The sequence below is a fragment of the Orycteropus afer genome, unplaced genomic scaffold (assembly GCF_000298275.1).
Source record: "Orycteropus afer afer isolate SDZICR_OR568_19922 unplaced genomic scaffold, OryAfe1.0 scaffold00012, whole genome shotgun sequence".
NCBI lineage: Eukaryota > Metazoa > Chordata > Mammalia > Tubulidentata > Orycteropodidae > Orycteropus > Orycteropus afer.
This window is the reverse complement of record NW_006921599.1, coordinates 4,256,049-4,281,451: the sequence shown is the minus strand read 5'-3', so window position 1 is coordinate 4,281,451 and position 25,403 is coordinate 4,256,049. Positions and strand designations below refer to the sequence as shown.

The window sequence follows — 25,403 nt, the reverse complement described above, 5'->3', positions numbered from 1 at the left end:
TCTGATTGATCCCTTTCCAAAGAAGTATTCAGGTATTTGTCTTCAATCTCATTAATTCTGTCTTCCATTGCATCAATTCTACCCCTTTGCCTTTCCAATGTGTTATCTAATTCTAACAATTTAGTATTAATCTTCTGGATTTCTATCTGTAGATTTAGAATCATTTATAATTTTTCATTTATTTTGTCATTTTGTTCCTATATTTTCTTCCAAAATTCTTCTAAGGTTTTTTCTTTGTTTTCTTTGGTCTGTCTTTCAATCCTTTGAAGATACCTAAATATAATCTTTTGAATTCCTTATCAGAGAGTTCTAATGCTGCTTCTTCCTCAGGGATGTGTTCTGGGTCTGTATCCTGTTCCCTTGTTTCTACCACTTTATCCTGCTTCTTTGTGTGGATGGGATGGTCTGTTGTCTCCGAGGCATCGTGGTATTGTATTAAGATCTCTATTAATTGTTTGTGAAGAGCAGCCAAGGGTGATTCAGGCTCTTCTTGCTGTTTTTTTATCATTGGCCCATTGGTGGAGAAGGAGGTGCTGGCTCTTGCTCAGTAAGTAAAGTTGCAGGAGGTGTGGGTGTACTTGTATCTTATGGAGACTGTTGCTGTCCCCAACTCAGTTAGAGAAAAATTACAATTGAATAACCATTGAAAAAACTAAAAGCACATGGACAAAAAAATATATCATGATATCACACGTGAACAGTTACCCAAAAAAAGAAAAAGGGGAGAAAAGAAGAAGAAAACAGTTAAACCTGCAATATCTGGGGGTAGGGCACTAAGAGAAAAAACGTAGAGAACAATGAAGAAAGAAAACAAAAAAAGAAAAAAACAAAATAAAACAAAAAACCAACAAGGAATGAAGTTAACCACAAGAGAAAAAAAAAGGGGGGGGGGGGAAAAAAACAACTGTGTAAACTAGGACCTTTTCAGTTGTGCAGTGCAGGTCCAGAGAGTTCTTGGGACTACTGGAAAGCAGAACCTCTTCTTAAGCCCCTGGAATCTGGTAGAGTGCTGTCTCTTTAGGTTGTCTCTAGCTGCCGGTTACGTGTTGATTTGTTTTGTCTTAGTTTTATGGTTTAATATTTTGAATAGGTGAAGCTGGTGTATTTTATTTTATTATTGATTCAGGTGTGTTGGGTCACTCTGCTGTTTTCTTTGTGATGGTGGAAACACTGTGTGGAGTGTGGAAATGTGTTTCCATTTTGTTGTAGAGAGGAATTATAGTTCGAAGCGGAGGGTTTTATGGTAATTGGCTGAATATGGTTTCTTCTACTGAATGAGTGAAGTTATTGGTGGAGAAGGTGGGAGCAGAAGAAGGAAAGCTTGGTGTTGCTAGGGTCAGTTTCTAGGGCTTTGAGCAGGCTGTTATTGATGACATATTTATTTACAAGACCACGGCTCAACCTCAGGAAAGATTCCTGTTGTCAAGGTGTCACAACCTTCCTCCAATTTCAGGCACACTCAAAAATTTCATTAAATCTCCCAAATAATCAGGGTATTTCATAATGATGTAATCACTACTCTAGGCCAAAATCACATAAAAGGCATTCATTCAAAAAATCCCAGACATAAAAACAATGAAATCTATCTCATTACATACTAAATATAATTTTTAATCCTCAAGAATAATAAGGATTTAACCCCTCTAATGATATCATTAGGAAGTATATACTGAAAACTTGCCTGTATTCAATATACTCTGGGCCTAAAACTGAAAATAGCATACCATTTTAAGGTCTACCTTTTTGTAGAAATGATCCATGTTTTGTATATTTAAATAATGTGTGTACAGATTAGACTATCACCTAAGGTGTGGCCATTCCTACTCGTTTCTAACAGCAGTAACTTTCCAATTTGGGGACACATACCACACAAGGGACTTACTAGACTCTCAGAGAGATGATACATTTATGATTTGAAAAAGCTCCCTATATCAGCAAAGTAATTGGCAAACTAAAGTCTATAGGCCAAATCCAACTCTCCACCCATTTTTGTATCAACTAAGAGTGGTTTTTACATTTTTAAATGTTTGGGGGGAAAAAGTCAAAAGCATAATATTCTGTGAGACATAAAAATCTTATAGAATTCAAATTTCAGTATCCATAAATAAAGTTTTATTGGAACACAGACTTCCTCATTCTTCTTGTCTATGGCTGCTTTCTGGCTACTTTCGTAGAGATGAGTTGTTATAACAGACCATGATGGCCCACAAAGCCAAATTACTGTATGTTGAGTACACTGAGTACTGACCTTATACAGCTGACTCCTGATCTAGATGATTTTGCAATATTTTCCTGAAAGCTGAGTTACCCCACCCTCACTCCCACTGAAAATTATAGTCACAGTACTTATGAATATTATCAAGCACTGACATTTCAAGTGTTTATAATAGTTGCAAACAAATAAGATTTGACCAAATAATAAACATATTGGAGATGGAATGAGGATGAGGTATAAGGCATGGGGTACTCTCAGCCAAAGGTTCTAAATCTTGAGTGTATGTTGGGGTCACTTGGGAGAGTCTAAAAGAAATAATGATGCCTTGACTCCACTTATTAAATTGGTCTGGGATGTGGCTTGGGCATCAGAATGTTTAAAAGTTTCCCAGATGATTTTCATCCACAGCCAAGACTGAGAAACCACTGCTCTAAGACACAATGTTCAAATCATGTAATTGTGTACAATAAAGAATATGAAATTGCAAGAAGTCTGGTTTGGCAAAAACCAAGGAAAACGAGAGAATACATGGAGACATGAAGGAGCCCTGGTGGCACAGTGGTTAAGCACTCAGCTGCTAACTGAAAGTTCAAACCTGCCAGCCGATCCACGGGAGAAATATGTGGCAGTCTGGTTCATAAAGATATACAACCTTGGTAGCCCTAAAGGGCAGTTCTATTCTGTCCTATAGGGTCGCTAGGAGACAGAATTGACTCGATGGCAGTGGTTTTGGTGGTTTGGGTGGAGAAATGAGGCTGTATATAATAAAGCTGTTCTGAACCCTGAGTAGCTATTTGGGGCCTTTAGATCCTAAAGAATTTGAAAGTTATCATGAAGGTAGAAGATTATAGGGAGTCATAGAAAGATTTGAAATAAGGAAGCAATATAATGAGAATTACTTTTTAAAAAAATTTACTGTGGTAGAAATGTTAAAGTAGGACTGGAAGGAGAGGAGAAACTCTAAGAATATTTCAGGACTTCAATGAGTAATTAAGGCTGGAACTCAGGCATTGACCTAATGATTGAAAAAGAATTTGAGAAAGATTTAGGAGGACTTGGTGATGGCCTGAATGACAGAGGTGAAAGAGATGTGATGTCTAGCCATCCAGATTTCTGATGTGGACAGCTGGATAAATAATGCCATCAGGTTTGAAAACACAAAAGAGTATGTTTACTATCTCTGCAATAGTGTTCAAATGCTGGTGAGCAGCAAGGAGTAAAGAAACTAAAACCAGGAAAATGTAAAGATTACCTATACATTAATATTATAGACCATGTTTTAATAAAATACAGCAAATCTCAAGTTTGTAGTGCCTCCAATGTTTTTTTCTAAACGCATGATTTATTTTGTCAAAATTAAAATCATCACTAAAATGACTATTACAAGATTTAAATTGTAATCAGAATTTAGAATGTAGCTGCAAAAAATATCACTCCCACCCTAACAATGATAAAAAAATATATAAATTACAAAATCATATCTTTTCTTTAGCCCATCAGTGAGCTAAGGCTGCAAAGCAACCAAGCAAGAGGGACAAGTCTCTCCAAGAAGAGAGAGGATATGTGAACTGTCTCACCTCTGGCAAGGCACATGAGCAAGAGGTGGGCACAAGCAAATGGGTAAGAAGATAAGAGCTAAAAATTTAACAGACTGTTAAAGGCTGAGTGTAATTTAACATGTCAGCCTTGAATAACTGGAGACCACAGACACAAGGGAAGTTCACACTCACTCACAAGCTCTTTTCCACAGGCATCCACGGGGAGCGCCAAAAAAGACTGGAACCTGGGTAGGAGACTGGATGGTCACCACAGGTGATACAAGCCTATACAAAGTAATCATGGCTTCTAGGGGAAACACAGGAAACTTGTGTTTTATGACCCTTGTCTTATTCAAAGCAAAAGTTAAACCAGCAGAGACAACAGCAAATTGTCACTCTCACAGCACAAGGAAGACCTATTGCAACTCTAGCTATGGGAAGGGTAGAAGAAGAAAAAGGGAAAGAAAACTCCTGGGAGACAAGCAAAAAGCCATCTAGGACCCAGGATCCTAAACAAAGCAGAGGTGTGTTACTGCTCCGGTAAGGAGAGGAAACTCCTACTCAAGATTAATCACAAATACAAGAGGGACAGTTTGGTTGCCACGCTGGAGACTTCAGCACACTGGGCATGCTTACAACTGAAACTGGACCAGGACAGCAGTGAATTCTCCCTGCTCTCTAGAAGCCTAGAACCAAGTGACAAGCAACAAGAATCTATCACTAGAAGAATACAAAATTAGGGGTGGCTAAAAGCAGACAATGGAGCCCTAACACTGAGAAAAACCTTAGCGCACCCATTCCCCACCCTAAACACAAGGCAACAGTAGCAGCTCCTCAAGGAATTTTAAGTCTGTGGTGTGCTGTACGCAATCATAGCAACAACAAAACTCAAGGTTAGCTCAACTCCCGGACTGATTAAATCAATTTCTCATACCACTGGCCTGACCAAAGAGGTCCATTTCCAGGCATAAATACGATGTACCTGAGTCTCTACTGCTCTACATACAACATCCTGCATTCAATAAAAAGTTGTAAGACACACTCAAAAGCAGGGAAAACCACCCATCATCAAAGGATAAACCAAACAACCTAACCAGACCCAGATTTTAGAACAATCAGATAGGAACTTTAAAATAACTAAAATAAATATATTAAAGGCTCTAGTGTAGACAATACATATGAACCAGTGGGGAATTTTAGTACAGATATGGAAACTCTAAGAGTCAAAAATAAATAAATACATAAATACATCAAAAACGAAAAATTCCTTTAATTTCTTTAATGAGTAGACTCGTCACAGTTGAGGAAAGAACCAGTGACCTTAAGGATAGTGTGATAGAAACTGTTCAAACAGAAACATGAGAGAAAAAAGAATAGGGGGAACAAAGAAGGAGGAGGAGAAAGAGAATGAAATAACAATCCAGGGGCTATGAAATAATTTCAAATGGTTTATACTAAATGTAATAGGAGTCCTGGGGTGGGGGGAGAATATGACAGGAAAAGATCTTTGAAAAGATAACCCACAGCCATTGAGTCAATTCCAACTCATTGTTATCCTATAGGACAGAGCAGAACTGCCCCATAGGGGTTCCAAAGCTGTAAATCTTTACAGAAGCAGACTGCCACATATTTCTTCTGCACAGCAGCTAGTGGGTTCGAACCACTGACCTTTCAGTTAGCAGCAGAGCATTTAACCACTGTGCCATAAGGGATCCTTTTGCAGAGACAATGCCTAAAATTTTTTTAAAAAATAATGGAAGTCATTAGTCTTTCCACAAATCCAAAAACAACAATCAACAAATAAACAACAATAAAACCACATAACTATACACATCATAGTCAAATGACTGAAAGCCAAAGATAAATATTAAAAGTAGCCATAGGTGTGGGGAAAACATATTATGTACAAAGGAAGAAAGATAAATATTATAGCAAACTTCTCATCAGAAACTATCAAGACAACAGGGTTGTGGTAGTTATGTTTGTGTGTCAACTTGGCTGGCCTGGTTGAGTGGCTGGGCAGCTGGTGGTAGTTATTCTCCATGATGAGACTGGCAATCAGCTCCATGGTGGGATCTACCACAAGTAGCTAAGTAGCTGCCTTTGGGATGTGATCTGCTTCCTGCATATAAGGAGAAGCCTTGGGAATGGTCTCTAGTCTATGGCACATTTGGACTCTGCATGTAGCCATATCATTGCTCAGGAGCTTGCTAAGCTCTGCCAACCTTGGGACTTACAATGGACTTAAGTTAATGGCCTGCCGTGTGGTTTGGTAGTATCGGGACTGTGCCTTTTTACTCGTCAACCCTGGGGCTTCTCAGCCTCAGCAGCCAGCAGCTGTCTGAGTAAGAAACGCCTCTAGCTTCAGTGGGCCGGGAGCAGGAGACAGAGGTGGACCCCAAGGTTAAGGGGCTTTCACCCAGGCCGTAGAGCCTGGCACTTTAAACTTGGACTTAAAGGCTCCAAATTGTAAGAATATATATTTCTTGTCAGAGCAGCACTAGGTAACTAGAACAAGGGTGAACTCTTCAAAATACTGAAAGGGAAAAAGATCTGTAAATACTGAAATCTATATCCAGTGCAAATATTTCTCAAAAATAAGCACAAAATAAAGACTTCTTTTTTTAGGGGAAAAAAAGCTAGAATTCATTGTCAGCAGACTTATACCTCAAGAAATATCAAAGGAAATCCTTAAGACAAGAGTATGATACTAGATGGAAACTAAGCTCTACACTAAGAAATGAGCACTAAGAAAGGTTAAAAATGATGATTAAATTAAGACTTCTTTTCTTATTTTTATTTTCTCTTAACATTTTAACCAGGTTTAAAATTTAATGACATTTGTCCACTGGAAACTTCATTTAACATTTGTTATTGTTATTACATGGCGTTGAGTTATAATTTAGACTCACAGCAACCTCATGCGACACAGTACAGCTGCCACGTTGTGTTTCCAGGGCTGTAAATCTTTATGGAAGCAGACTGTCACATCTTTCTCTGTATGGTCAGTAACTGCAACCCTCCAAGTGGCTCTCATATCCCACCTTGTTTAGCCATGCTTGTAAGAACTATAAGCCATTTCCCTTCTCCCTCCTCATCACGTATTCCCCCGCTCCCTCTGTCAGGTCTTAACCACCTTCGCTGTAATGTATTAACTTGTTCTTAAAATATTTAAGCAATAAAGCTTGCCAACTGGCACGTCTGATCAGAGCACACACAGGTGGTGGTCTAGAGCCCCCTTCCAATCAGGACCCAGGGCCACCGAGTCTGAACCAGTCATGTAGCCCCCGGCCCGAATTCCTCAAACTCAGGTGTAAGTATTCCTGCAAAGTGGGAGGGGGTTAGCAGTCATCTTAGATCCACTCTGGCCCCTGCCGCTGGACACTGAATTGCTAGCAGACACTGAATTGCTAGCAATGTTTGTAGGCCTGCTTTCTTTTATCTCTTAAATCCTTTCTCTTCTGATTCTCTTTGTCTCTGTTCTGAATAAACATTCATGTCTCTGCCTGAGACTCTGGAAAAGTATTTTGGACTGCCGCTACCTACTCAGGAGGAAGTTATAACCTCCTTAGAAAATTCCCACGACTTTCTCCTAGGGAGCAGCTGGTAGGTTCGAACTGTGAACCTTCTAGTTTGCAAATGAGGGCATTAACCGCTGAACCACTAAAACTCCACCACTTAAACTAAACAAAACCAAAACCAAACTCACTGCCATCAAGTCAATTCCGACTCACAGTGAACCCCACTGGATTTCCAAGCTTATAAATCTTTACATAAGGAGACTGCCTCATTTTGTTTCTGTGGAGCAGCTGGTGGGCTGGAACCACCAACCTTTTTGGTTAGCAGCCAAATGCTTTAACCAGTATACACCACTAGAGCTCCTTACTTAAACTAAAGCACTCATTTCTTAATTATATAATTTTAAACTATAAATTATAATATCTATTAATAAATAAGAAACAGGTTTTTAATTTAAAACAATCAGAATATCATTTGCTTTAAAGAAATCAGATTAAGATTTATACTATTTAATATAGTTCAAAAACTGCTCTATATTTAAGTCACAGGGCCCGCTTTCTAAAGATGTCTATCAGTTCTTCCTCATGATTGATTACTCAATTATAAAAGTATAAGAATTAAATGTCAAAACCTGAATCTATTACTAAGCTTTAACACAGCAATTATACAATACTTTGAATAGTGAGTACTCTATGCCCTCAAGCATCCTATATTACACATTATACACAAAATAACACCAACAATCTGTAACAATATTTCTTTTTTTCAAATTAGACACTGATCCAAAGTATTTTGTCAAAGATGGTTAAAATGTTTTATAATCTCATAATATTTCCAAGGGATATTTACACAGAATGTTGAAAAATGAACTTTTTACATCAATGAGAATAACATAAAATTAAACTCTAAATACAACAAATTCCTTAAATTATGTAAGGGATGGTATGAATGACAAGAATAGGAAATAAAATCATAATCAGGAAAACTTGGCAATGCAAAAACATTGGTCATGCAGAAAAGCAAGGTCAGAATAGTCACACCTTAAATATTATTCTGACTATAATCCTGAGGCAGTAGCTATTCTGCAATGGGGTACAAAAGAGATAATTTCAAAATTGGCAGGGATTCTTTATATATTGAATCTATAGCGTTTCCTAAACAATATTTCAAGGGATCCTAAATATAAGAACTATAAAATGGTATTCAGATATAAAAAAGATTTTCTTAGTCCTAAACCTCTCTTCTTCTTGCTAGGTGCTGTTGAGTTGGTTCTGATTCATAGTCTTCCTATGTACAAAAGAATGAAACACTGCCAAGTCCTACACCATTCTCACAATAATTGCTAAGCTTGATCCCATGTTGCAGTCACTATGTCAGTCTAACTCACTGAGTTGTTGTTCTTAGGTGCTGTCGAGTAAATTCCGACTCATAATGAGGCCGTGTACAACAGAACAAACATTGCTCAGTCACGCACCATCCTCACAATCTTTGCTGTGCTTGAGCCCACTGTTGTGGTCGTCCCTTTTTCGCTGACCCTCTACTTTATCAAGCATGCTATCCTTTTCTAGGGACTGGTCCCTCCTAATTAACATGACCAATGTAGGTGAGACGAAGACTGATCATTTTCGCTTCCAAGGAGCATTCCAGCTGCACTCCTTCCAGGACAGATTTGTTTGTTCTTCTGGCAGTCCACAGTATTTGTAATCTTCACCAACACCACAATTCAAAGGCATCAACCCTTCTTCGGTCTTCCTTATTTACTGTCCAAGTTTCACACGCATATAAGGTGACTGAAAATACCATGACTTGGGTTAAGCACACCAAGTCTTCAAAGTGACATCTTTGCTCATCAACATTTTACAGAGGTCTTTTGCAGCAGATTTGCTCAGTGTGATACAATGTCTTATTTCCTGACTGCTGCTTCCAAGACTGCCGATTATTGATCCAAGTAAAGTAAAATCTTGACAACTTCCATCTTTTCTCTATTTATTAAGATGTTCCTTAGTGGTACGCTTGTGAGGATTTTTGTTTCTTTATGTTGAAGTGTAATCCATACTGAAGACTGTAATCTTTGATCTTCATAAGTAAGTGTTTCAAGTCTTTTTCACTTTCAGCAAGCAAGGTTGTGTCATCTGCATATCACAGGTGGTTAAGGAGTCTTCCTTCAATCTTGATGCCACATTCTTTTTCATGTAGTTCCAACACACACCTTTCCTTATTTTAAATCATGTTGTATTCTCTTGTTGCTTGAACGACTGCCTTTTATTCTATGTACTGGCTCCACATGAGCACAATGAAGTGTTCCAGAATTCCTAATCTTTGCATTGTTGTCCATAATTAGTTATGATCCACACAGTTGGATGCTTTTTCATAGTCAATAAAACACAGGTAAACATCTTTCTAGTAGTTTCAGCTTTCAGGCAAAATCCATCTGATATCAGCAATTATATCCCTCATTCCATATCCGCTTCTGAATCCAGCTTGAATTTCTGGTAATTCCCTATCAGTGTACTGCTGCAACTATTTCTGAACTAGCCACAAAAAATTTTACTTGCTCTACACATTACTCATTCTACAAATTAGCATTTTACAGTTCTGAGGAAGCTCTACTTAAAAAAGAAAGTTGCTTAATTTTAAAGATTAAAGAAACATGTTTATATGCAGATAGGTAATTTTTTGTCTTAATAATAATAAAATCTCTAAACTGTTTTTCCCCTTCTTGTTGTTAGGTGCCGTTAAGTTGGCTCCAATTCATAGTGACCCTATGCACAACAGAATAAAACACTGCCCAGTCCTGTGCCAGATCAGACAGTGTTTCACTGCTATTCATAACGTTTTCATTGGCTAATTCTTTGAGAAGTGGATGGCCTTTCCTTCTTCCAGGTCTGTCTTAGTCTGGAAGCTCCGCTGAGACCTGTCCATCATGGGTGACCCTGCTGGTATGTGAAATACCGGGGGCAAAGCCTCCAGCCTCAAAACAACATACAAGCCACCATGCTATGACAAACTGACAGACAAGTGGTTTTTTCCCTTAACTAGTTAAAATTTGTAAATCAGCTTTTCCTTAACATCACCATGGAATTGTTGGCATTAGATTGTATTTCAGATGAACAAATGGAGGCTTTGGAAATATGTGACTTGTCTAAAGTGAAAAAGCTAGGTAGTAAGTCAAAGATAAAACTCAATTTCTGAACTCTATGGCTCATTTGAGGAGCTCTGGTAGCGTAGTGCCTAAGGTACTTGACTGCTACCCAGAAGGCTGGTAGTTCAAACCCACCAGCCACTCCTCGGAAGGAAGGTTGGGCAATCTACTTCCATAGTGATACCACCTCGGAAACCCAAGGAGGGGTTGCTATGAGTTAGGTCCGACTCGACGGCACATAACAACAACAACAACATGGCTCATTTGGAGTCTTTTTTTTTTTTTTTTTGCAGAGAGAAATCTAGCAGGACCTCAATTATCCAAAGAAAAATCTCATTTCCAAAAACTGCCCACTTATTAAGTATTTATATGAACTTTTAAAATGCTTAATTTTCCCATATATTTCAGATTTAATATAATTGAACAGTTTAGAATGTTAAAAATACTATCATTTTATAAAAAGGAACTCTGGTGATGTAGTGGTTAAAGCATTTGGCTGCTAACCAAAAGGTTAGCAGTTCAAACCCACCAGCTGTTCTGCAGGATAAAGGGGAGGCGGTCTGATTCTGTAAGGATTCATAGACTTGGAAACCCTGTGGAGCAGTTGTACTCTGTCCTATAGCGTCACCATGAGTTGGAATCAATTCAATGGTGGTAGGTTTCTTTGTTTTTTTAATCTTTTTATAAGAATAATTTTCTATGGAAAAAGTTAATGATAATAAAGAAAGTATTTTTAAAATATGACCCCCTAATTTAAAATACAAAACAAAACTAGGTCAACATATCATCCTCTTAGAAATAAATGAATCATTTATGCTAAAATTTCAATGTTTTTCACTATACTAAATATTTCATATTAACTTTTATTATATATTACACTGTAGCTAAAAATGTATCACAAAAAAATATTTTTTTAATCAGGCATATTCAATTCCTGAGTATAGCAGAATTACTGGTTAAAATTTAGCTTCTTGGCCTTGTTCTCAAAGATGTTAATTCTGTAGGTATGTACTGGCCCTGGATCTATACCCGTAACTAGCCTAGGTTGTTCTGATATGTAGCAAGGTTTAGAAACCATGATAGATTAAAATAATTCATATTTAAGGATAGGAGGAGAGGCAGAATTTTAAAATTCAGTTTCACTTTACTGATAAAAACATCTTTGCTATCCAAGAGCAGCATAATGATATTTTTAAAAATAATTAAGTCCTGGCAGTACAATCCCACAAACAGTTCACCTCCTCTAGCTCAATCATTGCATAACCAGGTTCTTTCTCCTCTCTCTGCCTCTCCTTTTGTTCTCTTCAACATCACATTACCTGGTTCTTCCTGAATTAACCAGCTGCCATCAAGTCAACCTCCAACTCAACCAGTTGTTGTCATCAGCTGCCATGGAGTTGGTCCCCGACTCATGGCTACCTCAGATACCACAAAATAAAGTGCTGCCCAGTCTCAGTTGAGGCCACAAAAGAACTACTTAACTTGAAGGTTAGATTCTCTAGACCACAAGCTCCTTATGGCCCATGATTAACATTACATCTTTGTTCATCAGTGTTTGCCACAGAAACTGGCACATGGCTCATACTCAAGATATATTCCTCAAGATTAACCTTTGAAAATGCTAGACATTGTTATTTAATATAACTCTTCTAGGTATCAAGGCAGCTTTTTGCTATTTCTAGTCACCTTCTATTTCTCTTATAAATACTTCATCCTCTTATCCCCCCATGGAGTCCCTGAGTGGTGCAAACTGTGACACAGTCAGCTGCTAACCAAAAGGTTGGAAGTTCAAGTCCACCAACAGGTGCCTCAGAAGGCCTGACAATCTACTCCGTACCCTGCCCCCTGCCCCCCAAAAATATGCCATTGAAAACCCTGTGGAGCACCGTTCTACTGTGACAGACATGGGACAGCCATGAGATGGAGTCAACTCAACAGTAACTGGTTTTGGTCACCCACTATGTTGCCCTTAGCTTCTCCTTTAAGAGCCACATCCTTTTTTCCCTGTATTTACCTCTAAGTTTGTGGGAGTCAGCCTCTACATGTCTCCTAGTGATTCCTGCCACCAGTATTGACAGCTTTGTCTATGTCACCAATAGGATATGGCGGAAGGAATGGTATATTACTTCTAAGACTCAGTTACAAAAGACACTGTGGCTTCTGATTTAGTTTTTCTCTCTGATCACTTGTTCTGGGGGGAGACCATATAGTAAGCAGGCCTATGGAGAGCCTCACATGGACAGGAACTGAAGCTTCCTGCCAACAGCCCATGAGAGAGCTTAGAAGCCGATCCTATAGCCCCAGACAAGTCTACAGAGCCTATAGTCCCAGCAGGCAGCTTGACTATAAAGTCTTGAGACCCTGAGCTAGAACCAACAGCAAAAGCACCTCCAGGTTCCTGACCACCAGAAACTGTTTGAGAAAATAAATTTGTTTTAAAATACTCAGTTTTGAGGTAATTTGTTACTCAGTAATAGGCAACTAATTCAAAAATTTGTAATAATCACTAGAATATAAGTTTCTTAAAAATAGTCACCATGTGTTATATACTTCTGTTACCTCCAACAGTACTGTTTACATTGTACACCAACTCCTCACTTACCAACATGGTTAGTTTCCAAAAACCAGGTTGTTATATAGAAAAACATCAGCAATCAAATGCCCCTCAAGCTCCTGGAGTCATTTCCTAGGCAGTCCTATTGGGATGTTCCCTCCCTTGCAGCCACAGTTTGCAGCTAGCTTGTCTCTAAGCTTTAACTTCTGTACTTCAGCTAGGCAGATTGGCTTGTGCCATTTCAAATCACAGGCAGAGCTGACTGGGTCTGGATTTGCAGCCAGGAGGGGACTGATCCTACCCTGATGCACATGGAGTTTGTGTTCTCCACAGAAATGGCCGCCCACCAGGAACTGCTGCCCTTTGGCCCCAGTGCCCTCAAACACAAAACGGAGGATCAAAGATTCTGCAGCAAAGTGACCATCATATATCCTATATATAATACCTTTCTGCTGCCTTCTTATGGCCCAAATCTGCAGTTCTGCTACTAGCCTATGGGCCCAGCTGGCATTTGGGGAGGCTGAGCACTTATGCAGGTTAATAGCCTAAGGCCCCTGGGGTCTGGCATCCTACCCACCCCCCCTTTAACTTTATTTACATCCAAAATTGGGGAAAAGAGTAGGATGGGAGGGTTCAAGGACTTGGGGCTTTGGAGGGAGGCACTTTCTCATTCAAAACACATGGGTCCTTACCTAGCTTTAAGGTTATTTAAGTAGATCTTTTAACTAGTGCCTAAGGCATTTGACCACTAATGAGAAGGCTGATGGTTCAAACCCACCAGCCACTCTCTGGAAGGAAGGTTGGGCAATCTACTTGCAGAGAGATACTGCCTCAGAAACCCAAGGAGGGGTCGCTATGAGTCGGAATTGACTCGACAGCAGTGAGTTTGGTTTAGTTTGTTTTTTTTTTTACTATTGCTATAAATGCAAAATGCCCAAGAGATAGCTGATAAGTGAGGAGTAAGTATAGTTACTCAAATGTTTGCTGAAGTAGACTGATACTGACCATTTTTCAAGGCCTGGTTCAACTCCTTACAGTTTATGTAATCATGGGTCAGATACCTGACCTCTTTGTGCCTGTTTCCTCATTTTAAAAAATGGAGTTAATAAGGGTCTCTACCTTATGAATTATTTGAAAATTAAATTAAATTAAACAGTACATGACCATAGTACTGGGGGACACGAGGCTCAACTGGCACAACATAATACATGAAAATCTTGTTTCACAACCTACTCTGGTGAGTTGCAACTGGGGTCTTAATAGCTTTTGAGCGGCCATCTAAGATGCAGCTAATGGTCTCCTATCATTGTTAGTGAAGAACAGTGAAGAACACCAAAGACTTGTGGAAACAATCAGCCCTAGAATATTATGAACCTCAAGACCAGAACTAGATGGTGCTTGGCTACCGATGCCAACCACTCGAGAAGGGATCAAAACTGGAGATCCTGGATAGAGTGGAAGGAAAAACGTGGAACAAAATTAAAAAACACAATAGCAACCAGAATTACTGGTCGGACGGAGTCCGGTGAGACCCCCAAGGCTGTGGCCTTGGGATATACTTTGAGCCTGGGAAAAAATTCACTCTCAAGGGTTGGCTCTCAGCCCAACAGCAGTAAGACTTACATGCAGAACATCCAACCCCGGAAGATGTATCCACCTACTCTCCGGAGATACATCCCTTGGAGCAATCAGCCATGGGGTACCAGAGGAGCAACAGTCACATGGAGGAAAAGCTGGACAGACAGGAGCATATAACTAAGAAGGACACAGGGATGGGGGGGTCACTGGGAAGGAAGAGGAGGAGAATGTGTTAGGGTTAGGGATGGTAATTGGGGAGTGAAAACAAAACAAAATAAAAAAGTACATGTAAAGTTCTTAGAACAATGCCCAGGACACAAAAAAGTTAGATAAATGTTAACTGCTAAAAGGGAAATTTCCAAAAAGGAAACGTATCCTTCTCCCTACTGAGTATGAAATCCTGGGTAGAATTTTTTCATGTAAAAATTATTTACAAGCCATAACAGGATTATGGAAAAAAGTTCAGAAAACTGATTTTGATTCAAATGCATTAGTTAGCATACCAAATGAAGGGCAATAGAAAAGGTTAATAAACTAACTTTAATTGGTTTAATGAATATATGCCTCAAAACTATTTGTTTTTTTCAAGTTCTACTACAATAAATAGGTACATGCTATAGTCACAGATTATATTCCAAGATTTATATTATAACACAAACAATTCAACTCAGGTAAAAGTTTTGTTTCTTCCTACTTGCATGAAGTATAGTGTAAAACCACCTTTTCTTTCAAGGCTTAGTCAATTTAGCTAAGGTCCCTAGATAGAATTTAAAGCGGAAATGAGATCCTTTCAAATGTACTGCTACTCCTACTATTTATTCTGGAACTGATTAATTTTTATTACTAAAATATTAGCTTGTTAAAAATACATAATTAGCCAATCACACGTAATATAACTGCACACAGTAAATAAAATGATAAATTATATGGTCACTTTAATCTTAAGGAGTGAGAAAAGGCACACAAAATGTTTTGTACAGTATGTGATCAATAGTGAATGTTCAATAAATATAGCCACAATTAGGATTATTCATCTGCTATAACGCAATGAATTCAATGTGTTATACTCTTTAGGCTCACCGCTTACATTTTACCATTCTTAATTCCAAATTCCTTCCCTGGTTCTATTCCTCCCTCCCACTCCCACCTCTTCCTTCCTCTCCATTTAGACTTTCTTTCTACAAAAAAAAAATAACCTTAGTAACTATGACTCTTGCTCATCAACTATCTTACCTTACTAGCCCTTCCCTAAACACTAAACAAAGCAAAGATAAATAAGCTGTACTGGTATAGTGCCTAAGGCATTTGACTGCTAACCAGAAGGCTGGCAGTTCAAACCCACCAGCCACTCCTCAGAAGGAAGACTGGACAATCTATTTCCATAGTAATACTGCACCACCATGGCTCCTATTCCTATATCAGCCTTTATTAACTTGCTCTGCTACAAAAGAGTAAGGAATTTTTCACATGTATTTAAGAAAAAGTAAATTTTCATTTCTAGCACGAATACCAAAAAGTAGAACAAATTTTTGGGGCTACATTTACAAAACATCAGTACCGAGAAGTAAGTATTTGAAATTACTTTATCTCCATAAAAAAAATCAGCCATTTATCTACATAAAGTCTCCCTCTATAATAGGGCACAGAGGAAGAGGAAATTAGTAAGCTAGAATACAGGATGACAATGATACAGGCATGCCTGCTTGGGGGCACAACTTAAAAAAGGTACTTGGCTATACCAGTATGAGGTGTGAACAATTTCAAATATACAGATAGCAACATTTTTTCTCCACTTTTTTTAACTGACACTGAATGACACTAAAATGTCTTACAATTGTGAAGTCTAAAAGGGAACTATAATAGTGTGTGTATGTGTATCTTAAATATACGGAAGCAGAGACATACATAGAAATACATGTGCATGTAAGTGTGTTTCTGTATGGCTATGGCTATGTATGAATATGTATATATATATACACAACAATACAAAAGATTTTAACTTCTTTCCAGCATAAATTCCTAGTATCCCAATACTTCTTACCAATAAAAAGAGGGGTGCACCTGCTCCACATTTGCTGCTGACACAAAGAAAGGAGGAATCTGAATCCAGCCTTTGCCTTTTTCCCTTTACCCAGCTATATTATTAATCCAGGGGTTATGAAGCCTGCCTTTTTCTAAGTAAAAATTCTTCTCTAAACCCTTACCAACCAAATTTGGGTCAGAACACAAAATTGAGAGCCAAAGTAGTTGAAGAAAATAAAAGCATGGCAAAATAATATATTTACTTCTATATAATTAAAGAAATAAAATACATGAAACCATGTTACCTAGCATAAAAGAGTGCACATGGGTGTTTGTATGTTTTAAAGGTATGTTAACTATTATCTATAAGATATGCTTATTTGACACCTTATTTGACACCATGAGCGTACTTACTTCTCACCTATCCAACAAGCACACTTACTTCAAGAAAAGAGCTCTGGTGGCACAGTGCTCAAGGCATTTGACTCCAAATTAAAATGTCAGGAGTACAAACCCACCAGCCACTCCTTTCGAGAAAGATTAGGCAGTCTGCTTCCATAAAGATTTATAGCCATAAAAACCTTATGGGGCAGTTCTACTCTGTCCTATGGGGTTGCTTAGTCAGAATTGATTCCATGGAGTAAGTTTGGTTTGCTTTTAGTTAACTTCAAGAGAAAAAACTGAAAAACAATGCAAAGTATTTTAAATTATGCAACTGTTAAGCATTATTTTTAAATTTAAAATTCAACTCAGTAAACATATATTGAAGACCTACTATGTGCCAAGTACTATAATGCTAAAGTCTGAGACCTCAAAGATAGATTAAGACAATAGCATCATCTTCAAGAAACTAAGAGTCTACAAGAGACAATAAAAATTATGATATAAAAGTATAACAAAATATATATGACAAGTACAAATGAGGATGAAGCAATTACAGGCAGTCCTCAGACTATGAAAGAGTTCATTCCTAAATCTGTCTTTAAATCAAATTTGTATGTAAATCGAGACAGTTAGGTACAGTTTGTATCTAACATCAGTTAGCCAAATGTCTTAGTGTGTAGTATATAGTGTACTTTTCTATGCATAAAAGCATTAAAGAAACACTTCCAGATACACTAAAACATCTTTAACATAATGATAAAGTAATAATAATAATATTTTGATGTGTGTGGCAAAGTAGTACCCTGTTTGTACCTCAAATTTTTAATATAAGAGGATTACTGAGATTGGTTCATACGTAAATCTAACCTTGTCTACTGGGAACTGTTGTTAGTTTGGCCTAAAGGAGTCAAGAAGTCTCTGATAGTACAAATGGTTAGCACCCTCAGCTGCTAACCCAAAGGTCACAGGCTTAAGAGCACCTAGAAGCACCTCAGAAGAAAGGCCTGCCAAAAAATCAGCCATTGGAAACCCTTAAGGTGTGGTTGTTTACCTTGGAGCTCTGGTGGCGTACTGCCAAAGGCTAGCTTCTTACTGCTAACCAGAAGGCTGGTGGTTGAAGCCCACCAGCCACTCCTCAGAAGGAAGATTGGGCAATCTACTTTGGTAGAGATACCGCCTTGGAAACCCAAGGAGGGGTCGCTATGAGTTGGGACCAACTCCACAACAGTGAGTTTGGTTTTTTTTGGTTTACCCTGATATACATGGGATCACCATGAGTCAGAATTGACTCTACCACAACTGATTTATTAAAGAGCTGAAAGAGGAAGTAGCCAAAGTAGCCTCTTAAGGAGCAAAGAGCAGGAATTCTGTGGGCAGAGACTTGGGTTAGAAACCTAGCTCAGCCATTTACTAGCTATATGATTTGGGGCAAATCTCTGAGCTTCTCGGCCTTTAAAACTACTTTGAAGAGTTATAATATGTAAGCACTCAATAAATGGTAGCTGCCTTGCTTTAGAAGTTTGTAGTTTTGTTTATTTTAAATAAACCCAGATCTAAGAATGTCAGTGTAAGTAGTGTGTCTTGACTAATGATCACACTACATGTGCAATCACTAAGGTCACTGGTATAGAGGCCACAGTGAACCAGATGCAAATGTTACCACTTACAAACCTATGCTTTTTAGAAATGATGTAGTTCCTAATATGTAGTACATGCACCTGCTAGAGAAGCATTTTTCTAATCTGTTTCTTTCTGTATTTTTGCCCTAACAAATAGAACTCTATGTGCCTAAAACACATTTTCCTAGTAGTTTCTAACATTCCTTAGTTCTACTATCACTAATTTTTGGATATTCAGCATATCCTTTGTGAAATGACAAAGTCCAGTGAGCAAACTGGCCGCTACTAAGGTTATACTGGCAGATAATTAGGGCTAACATGGGTTGAAACTACTATTATCAACCTATTGGTTTACATGTGGAACTGGAAGCCACTATCCAAAAAAGCCAAACTAACTGCCATCAAGTCGATTCTGACTCATAGTGACCCCTATCGGATTTCCAAGGCTGTAAATCTGTACAGAAGTAGATGGCCTCATCTTCCTTCTGTGGAGTGGCTGGTGGGTTCGAACTGCCTACTATTTGGTTAGCAGTCCAATGTCTTAACCACAGTGTCACCACAGCACCTTACTCTAATGAACAGACTCTAAAATATTTATTTTAAAACACAGGTAAATCTGGTCGAAAAGTAACCTACATTTACGTTTACTCTATAGTTCCCAAAACTAATTTTCTCTAAATACTCTTTAATGAGCTAAGCCAGTTATAATCATATACTCTTATTAAATTCTTACTTTTCATTTTACTCCAATAAACGGAAGTGATAACATTTAAAAACAGTAAACAGCAAAATCATAAGTAAGATATACCAGTTTATCTCTAAACTCAATTTAATCATGAAATGATCTTTGTCAATTTAGTTTTTTCATAATTTATAAAAGCATGTTTCTTCCCTACAGCCATTATTTAAATTCAGTTTGCTCCAAGGTAAACAACCACACCTTAAGAATGAAGATACCAAGAATTAATCCAGAATCTATATACATTTTGGTTTCTACATTCAAGGAAACCAGTTTCCTTAAAAACATCATTGTACATAATTCCATAAATTTTTTCTCTATGAACATCTCCATACCTACCCTTAAAAACTGAATTCCATAGCATGCCAGATTGAAAAGTGTGAGAGAGTGAGTATGTGTGTGTGTATGTGTGTGTGTCTGAATCTTTGCTGAAAGCAGAGGGTAACAGAAAGATGTTCACTTGTGTTTTACTGACTATGAAAAAGCATTCAACTGTGTGGATCATAACAAATTATGTAAAACACTGTAAACAATGAGAACTCCAGACACTTCATTGTGCTCACATGGAAACTGTATATAGAACAAAAGGCAGTTGTTCAAATAGAACTAGAAGATATCTCACGGTTTAAAAATCAAGAAAGGTGTATATCAGGGTTGTATTCTTTCACCATACTTATTCAAACTATGCTGAGCAAATAATCCAAGAAGCTAGACTATATTAAGAAGGATGTGGCATCAAGATTGGAGGAAGACTCAACTTTGCTTGCTGAAATTGAAGATGACTTGGAGCACTTACTGATGAAGATCAAAGACTACAGCTTTCAGTATAGATTATATCTCAACATGAAGAAAACAAAAATCCTCACAAGTGGACCAATATGCAACAGCATGATAAATGGAGAAAATACTGAAGTTGCCAAAGATTTCATTTTACTTGGATTCACAATCAATGACCACAGATGCAGGAGGCAAAAAATCAAATTATATACTGCACTGGGCAAATCTGCTGCAAAAGACCTCTTTAAAGTGTTCAAAAGCAAAGATAGCACTTTGAGGACTGCTTGAGCCAAGTCATGGAATTTTTAATCGCCTCGTATGCAGGTGAATGCTGGAACGATTAAGGAAGACCAAAGAAAAACTGATGCATTTGGATGTAGTGTTGGTGAAGAATATTGAATATACTATGTGCTGCCAGAAAAACAAACAAATCTATCTTGGAAGAAGTACAGCCAGAATGCTCCTTAGAAACAAAGATGGATGGCAAAGAAATTATGCTTGGTAGAGAGTGAAAAAGAGAAAGACCCTCAACAAGATGGACTGATGCAGTGGATGGAAAAATGAGCTCAAACCTAACAATGACTGTGTGGATGGTTCAAGACCAGGTAGTGTTTTTGTGCATTGGGTGACTGAGTCAGGACCTACTCTGTAACACCTAACAACAATTTATCTGTATCTATCCATCTATCTATGCTGTCAAGACAATGTCTTTGTATCTGTTAAACACTCTTAATTTCACTTGAACATAATGCAGTTTTAAATATTAATGTTCTATCAAAATTAACATTCTCACAGTATAAAGATGTGACAATCTGCTTCCATAAACAATACAACCTAGGAAATCCTATAGGGCAGTTCTACTCTCTCCTATAGAGTCACTATGAGGTAGAATCGACAGGATGGCAATGGGTTAGCTTAGTGTAGACTTTTAAGAATTAAATCCTGAGCAGCAAACACTGAGGAGTTACCAAACTACAATGAATCTCTCTCATAAACACTACTCTTCTTAGAGTATCTTTCAATTCAGAACTCGAAGAGTATAATGTAAGCTTTCCTACATTAACAAAACCAGAAGTTTCTTCACAAAGTAAATCTATGGATTTGATATAAATGTGTATCACTGCTCACTTTCACAACGAGAAACTGATGTTAATTAAGTTACTATGATATAATGAAGTCCAATTCCCCAAAGCCTTAGGGAATGAAGGGAAATACACAAAATTATCAAATGTCACAGAAGCAGCAGCTTGAGGGCAGAGGGAGGCAGACAAAAGGAAATCAGGGTGGACGTGAATAAACTAAAGCTAAAATGCTTAGAATACAGTAGACCTTGGCCCAGCTCTTCACCCACTAATGTATCATCTAAATCGCAAAAAAAAAAAAAATAAATAAATAGATAATAACGCTGGAATCAAATCTCTCATTGTGAACAGGAAATTTAAGTCTTGCATTCAGTTTGAGAATTGCCAAAAAGAAAAAGTGCTAAACCAGAAAAACACCTAAGCAGCAAGCGGCATCGTGTGCACTGGGTGGTGGTGATGCAGGGGGCGGTGATAGTGCGGGGGGGGCGGTGGTGGTAATGAAATAAGAGCTAACCGTCTGAGCACTTACACGCTACTTCGAGCGTACTACACCGGCAGGGCTGCCGTGCGCTCTCCCGTGCAAGGCAAGTGGCCGGGGTCATGGACTCTCTCCCACCAATTCAGGAGACTCAGAACTCGGGGAAGGGGTGACAGGAGCCAGCACCCCCGAAATCTGTGCAGAGGATTAACATCTTTCTCGTCGATACGTGGGACCTGGTGCTCCCAAGCGGGGCATGCATGGGGGGAGGAAGGGGAGACCAGAAGCCCATTCTCTCTTCCTCAAGGAGCAATGAGGCGAGGGGCGGCACCGCATCCCTGTCCCCAGCCGGCGCATCAATTACCCGTGAGGTTCCTCAGCACCGTCCCGTGGGCCCAGAGGCTCAGGACCTGCTGCACCGACAGGTTGATCATGGAGTGGTCGCCCCCCTCCGCCTTCATCTTCCCCGGGGGGCGCCCGCAACCCTCTCCTTGGGTGCCGGGCGGCGGCGGCGAGGCAAGGGGGGCGGCGGCGGGTGCGCGGCTTCTCCAGTCCGCCGCCGCCGGGGAAGGCTGCGGGACTCCGGGTCGGGCGCTGCTGCTGCTGCTGCCGATGGGCCTCCGGGGGGGACAGCTCAGCGCGTCTCCAAGGCAGCCCCCTCCCCGCCGGGGAGACATTGAGGACAGCGGGCGGGGAAGGGGAGGGGTCGGCGCTCTCCTCTCGCGGCCCCGGAGCGAGGACTCTGGGCGGAGGAGGCCGCCGCCGCCGCTGCTCCCTCTCAGGGGCCGCGCTTCGCCGCGGGGGCCGGGCAGATGAGTAGGCCGAGGTCAGGCCTGGAGGTTCGAATTGACGGGCGACCGGCAGGTGCAGCCCCCGACGGGGTCCAGCTCATCGCCAGTAGAGAACAAGGATAGCTAGGACCAAAAAGAGGCTGCCGCAGCCGCCGCGGCGGCACCTGCCGCCCGCCTGCCCGCCCTCTGGCCGACGACACTTGAGGAACCGCCCCCTCCACCCGCGGCCTCCAGGAGGCCGGTCGTGCGCGCGCGCGCGGGGCCCCACCCCCGGCACCCCTAGCTCCCAGAGCCCGTTGCGCATGCTCACTCTCCGCCCAGCCGCTCTCTGACTGCCGGCGGGCCCCACAACCTTTCTCCTCCCCGACGCCTCGCGCTCGAGCTTGCTTGGCGGAGAGCACCAAGCATCTTCCCGCAGTGGGGCGGAGGGACGCGCGAGGCACGTCACTAGCGCCATCGCCGTGCCTCGCTGCTGATTGGATGCTTCTGGAGCACCACCTCCACGCCTTCCCCTCCCCAGACCTGGGGCGCGCACCCCTGGAGACCAGGCAGCTTTGCACGGGGCACGTACTTGCGTGGTACTGTGCACCGCGCGGGTCGCTGTTGGAGACGGCGCTGGAGGCCCAAGCTACCGTGGGCATGCTAAACTCGATGGAATGGGTTGTGACAGGTCAGACCGTTAGATTTCTTAACTTGAAGGTTTTATGTTATTTTTTTTCTCAGAATGAGTCAGGTGACCTGAATAGGTCGCTGCTTGCACAGTATATTTTAAAGCCACCAAAACGGACGACATAGGTAGGCTTTATCACTCATCCCTTCTTCCCTGCAGCAAAAATTGAGCTTGCATGGGACCATGGTAGCAGGGGATATCAAGCTCCATTGGCATGACATACTACACAAAAACATTGGTCCACATCGCACTTTGGTGAGTAGCGACTGGGATCTTAAAAGCTTCTAAGCAGCCATCTAGATGCAGGGATGGGTCTCTCCTCCTCCAGAGAAAGAAGAATGAAGAAAACCAAAGCTGCATGGGAACAGTCCAGGGGACTGGTAGACCATGTGATCTTCAGCCTATGTGACTATGAAACCAGAAGAACTAGATGGTGCCCAGCTAACACTATCAACCACTTGGATGGGGATCTGTGTTGGAGATCCTGGATAGAGTGGGAGAAAAATGTGGAACAAAATTCAAAATCATAAAAAAAAAAAATAGGAAAAAGAAATTACCAGGTTTGCTGGTCTGATAGAGCCTGGTGAAACCTCTGTGACTATGGCAGCTGGCTACTTGCCCTTCAGGTCTGGAGTTGAACTTATTTCTGTGGCTTCCAGCCAAATAAAAGACAGGCATATGGGCTGAAAATTCAGGTAAGGTAGATAGACTCCTTGGAGAGATCAATCATGGGAGAACAGAAAGGTAGTGTACGCACAGGGAGACCACTGGGGCAGGAGTGTGTGGGAGGGACGGACACAGGGAAGAGATCACTATGGGAAGGAAGTGGAAGAGAGCAGTTACATTGTGGAAAAATGCAGTCAATGTCATGAGACAAAATGTGTATGAACTGCTGTATGGAATATGAATTTGCTCTGCAAACTTTCACCCAAATCACAATAAAAACTTGAAAAAAAAAAAAAATGAGCTTCCAGTGACCAAGTGTAATCACCTACAGATGCAATTATTTTTTTTCTAGGACCTTTACTAGATCTCTCTTTCACAGTTTGTTCTCCTTCCTATCCAGTGTTAGCCAGAGGAGCTGTCAAAAATTCAAGGACAGCAAATTAAATTCCTTAAGGTTTGAAACCTTTTATTAGACACACAGGAAAATGCAGTCACGAACAAAGGTTTTTTCATTGACCATTTTAACTTAAATGTAAAAATTAGGTTTTGGCTATAACATAAACATGCACTAGCCATTCTTGTCCCCATCCTTTTTCAATTCCTGTTGTGTCTGAAAAGAAAACTTGCAAAAGGAAGTAAAAGGAATTCATGCTGTAGCCAGTTCATCAGTATATTTGGCAAAGCACAGAAGGGTTGAATCTCTTGTAAAATTCTGTGTTCTTGGTAACTACTTTTTTAAAAAATAAAATAAAAGATTATTACATATACACATAATTTTTATTTACTGTAGAGTCAACTCCAACTCATGGCAACCCTACATACAACAGAATGAAAACATTGCCTGATCCTGTACCATCTTCAAGATCTTGGTATACTCAAGTCCATTATTTTGGCCACTATATTTTGAGTGCCTTCCAACCTAGGTGTCTAATCTGTCAAACAATATTATGTTGTGATCCACAGCATCTGAATTGGTTTCTTTTTGGAAATAGATCACCAGACCTTTCTTCTAGTCTGTCTTTGTCTCAAGGTCCACTGAAACCTGTCCACAACGGGTGACCCTGCTGGTATTTGGAATACTGATGGCAGAGTTTCCAGCATTGTAGAAACAGGTAAGCCACCACAGTACAACAAACTGACAAGTGATTGGTGTATATGTGTAATTATACATATGTAAATATAAATATTTGTATACATAATATATAGAGAGAGATCTGTCCTTTTGAGATCATAACACAAGAAAGGGAATTTTGTTTTTTGCATCATTAATAGGAATTGAACCAAAATTTGTATAATGTAAAGTTTATTTATCCTAGAATTTAGGCTTAATTAGGTCTGTTATTTTAAGTATTTAGAGTATCAGACTTAAAAGAGACTTTAACATTTTTCTAATTCATTTTATTTTACAGATAGGGAAACTGATTCCCATGGAGTTAAATGATTTGACAGCACCAGAGACAAGGCAGAGCTTTCCAAATTGCTAGTCCATTTTGTCTAACCACCATACTACCATTTTTTAATCCACTGTTAATTCCATAACATTAAGATGGGAGATGAGAAAGTACAGGTACCTAATGGTGGCATTAAGGGACTTGACATTATATAATAAGTGGTGTTAAGCAGCAGGAC

General features: G+C 39.8%; 1 protein-coding gene across 1 annotated transcript in view; it reads right to left on the bottom strand.

Moving 5' to 3' along the window:
- TMEM170B (transmembrane protein 170B) overlaps nucleotides 1-22,108 on the bottom strand; it is an 80,503-nt gene extending 58,395 nt beyond the window's left edge. Inside the window, exon 1 of the mRNA XM_007951781.1 lies at nucleotides 22,012-22,108. Within this exon, the coding sequence (XP_007949972.1) occupies nucleotides 22,012-22,108 (97 nt within the window). The remainder of the gene's footprint in view (nucleotides 1-22,011) is intronic.
- Between the last annotated feature and the right edge of the window lie 3,295 nt (nucleotides 22,109-25,403).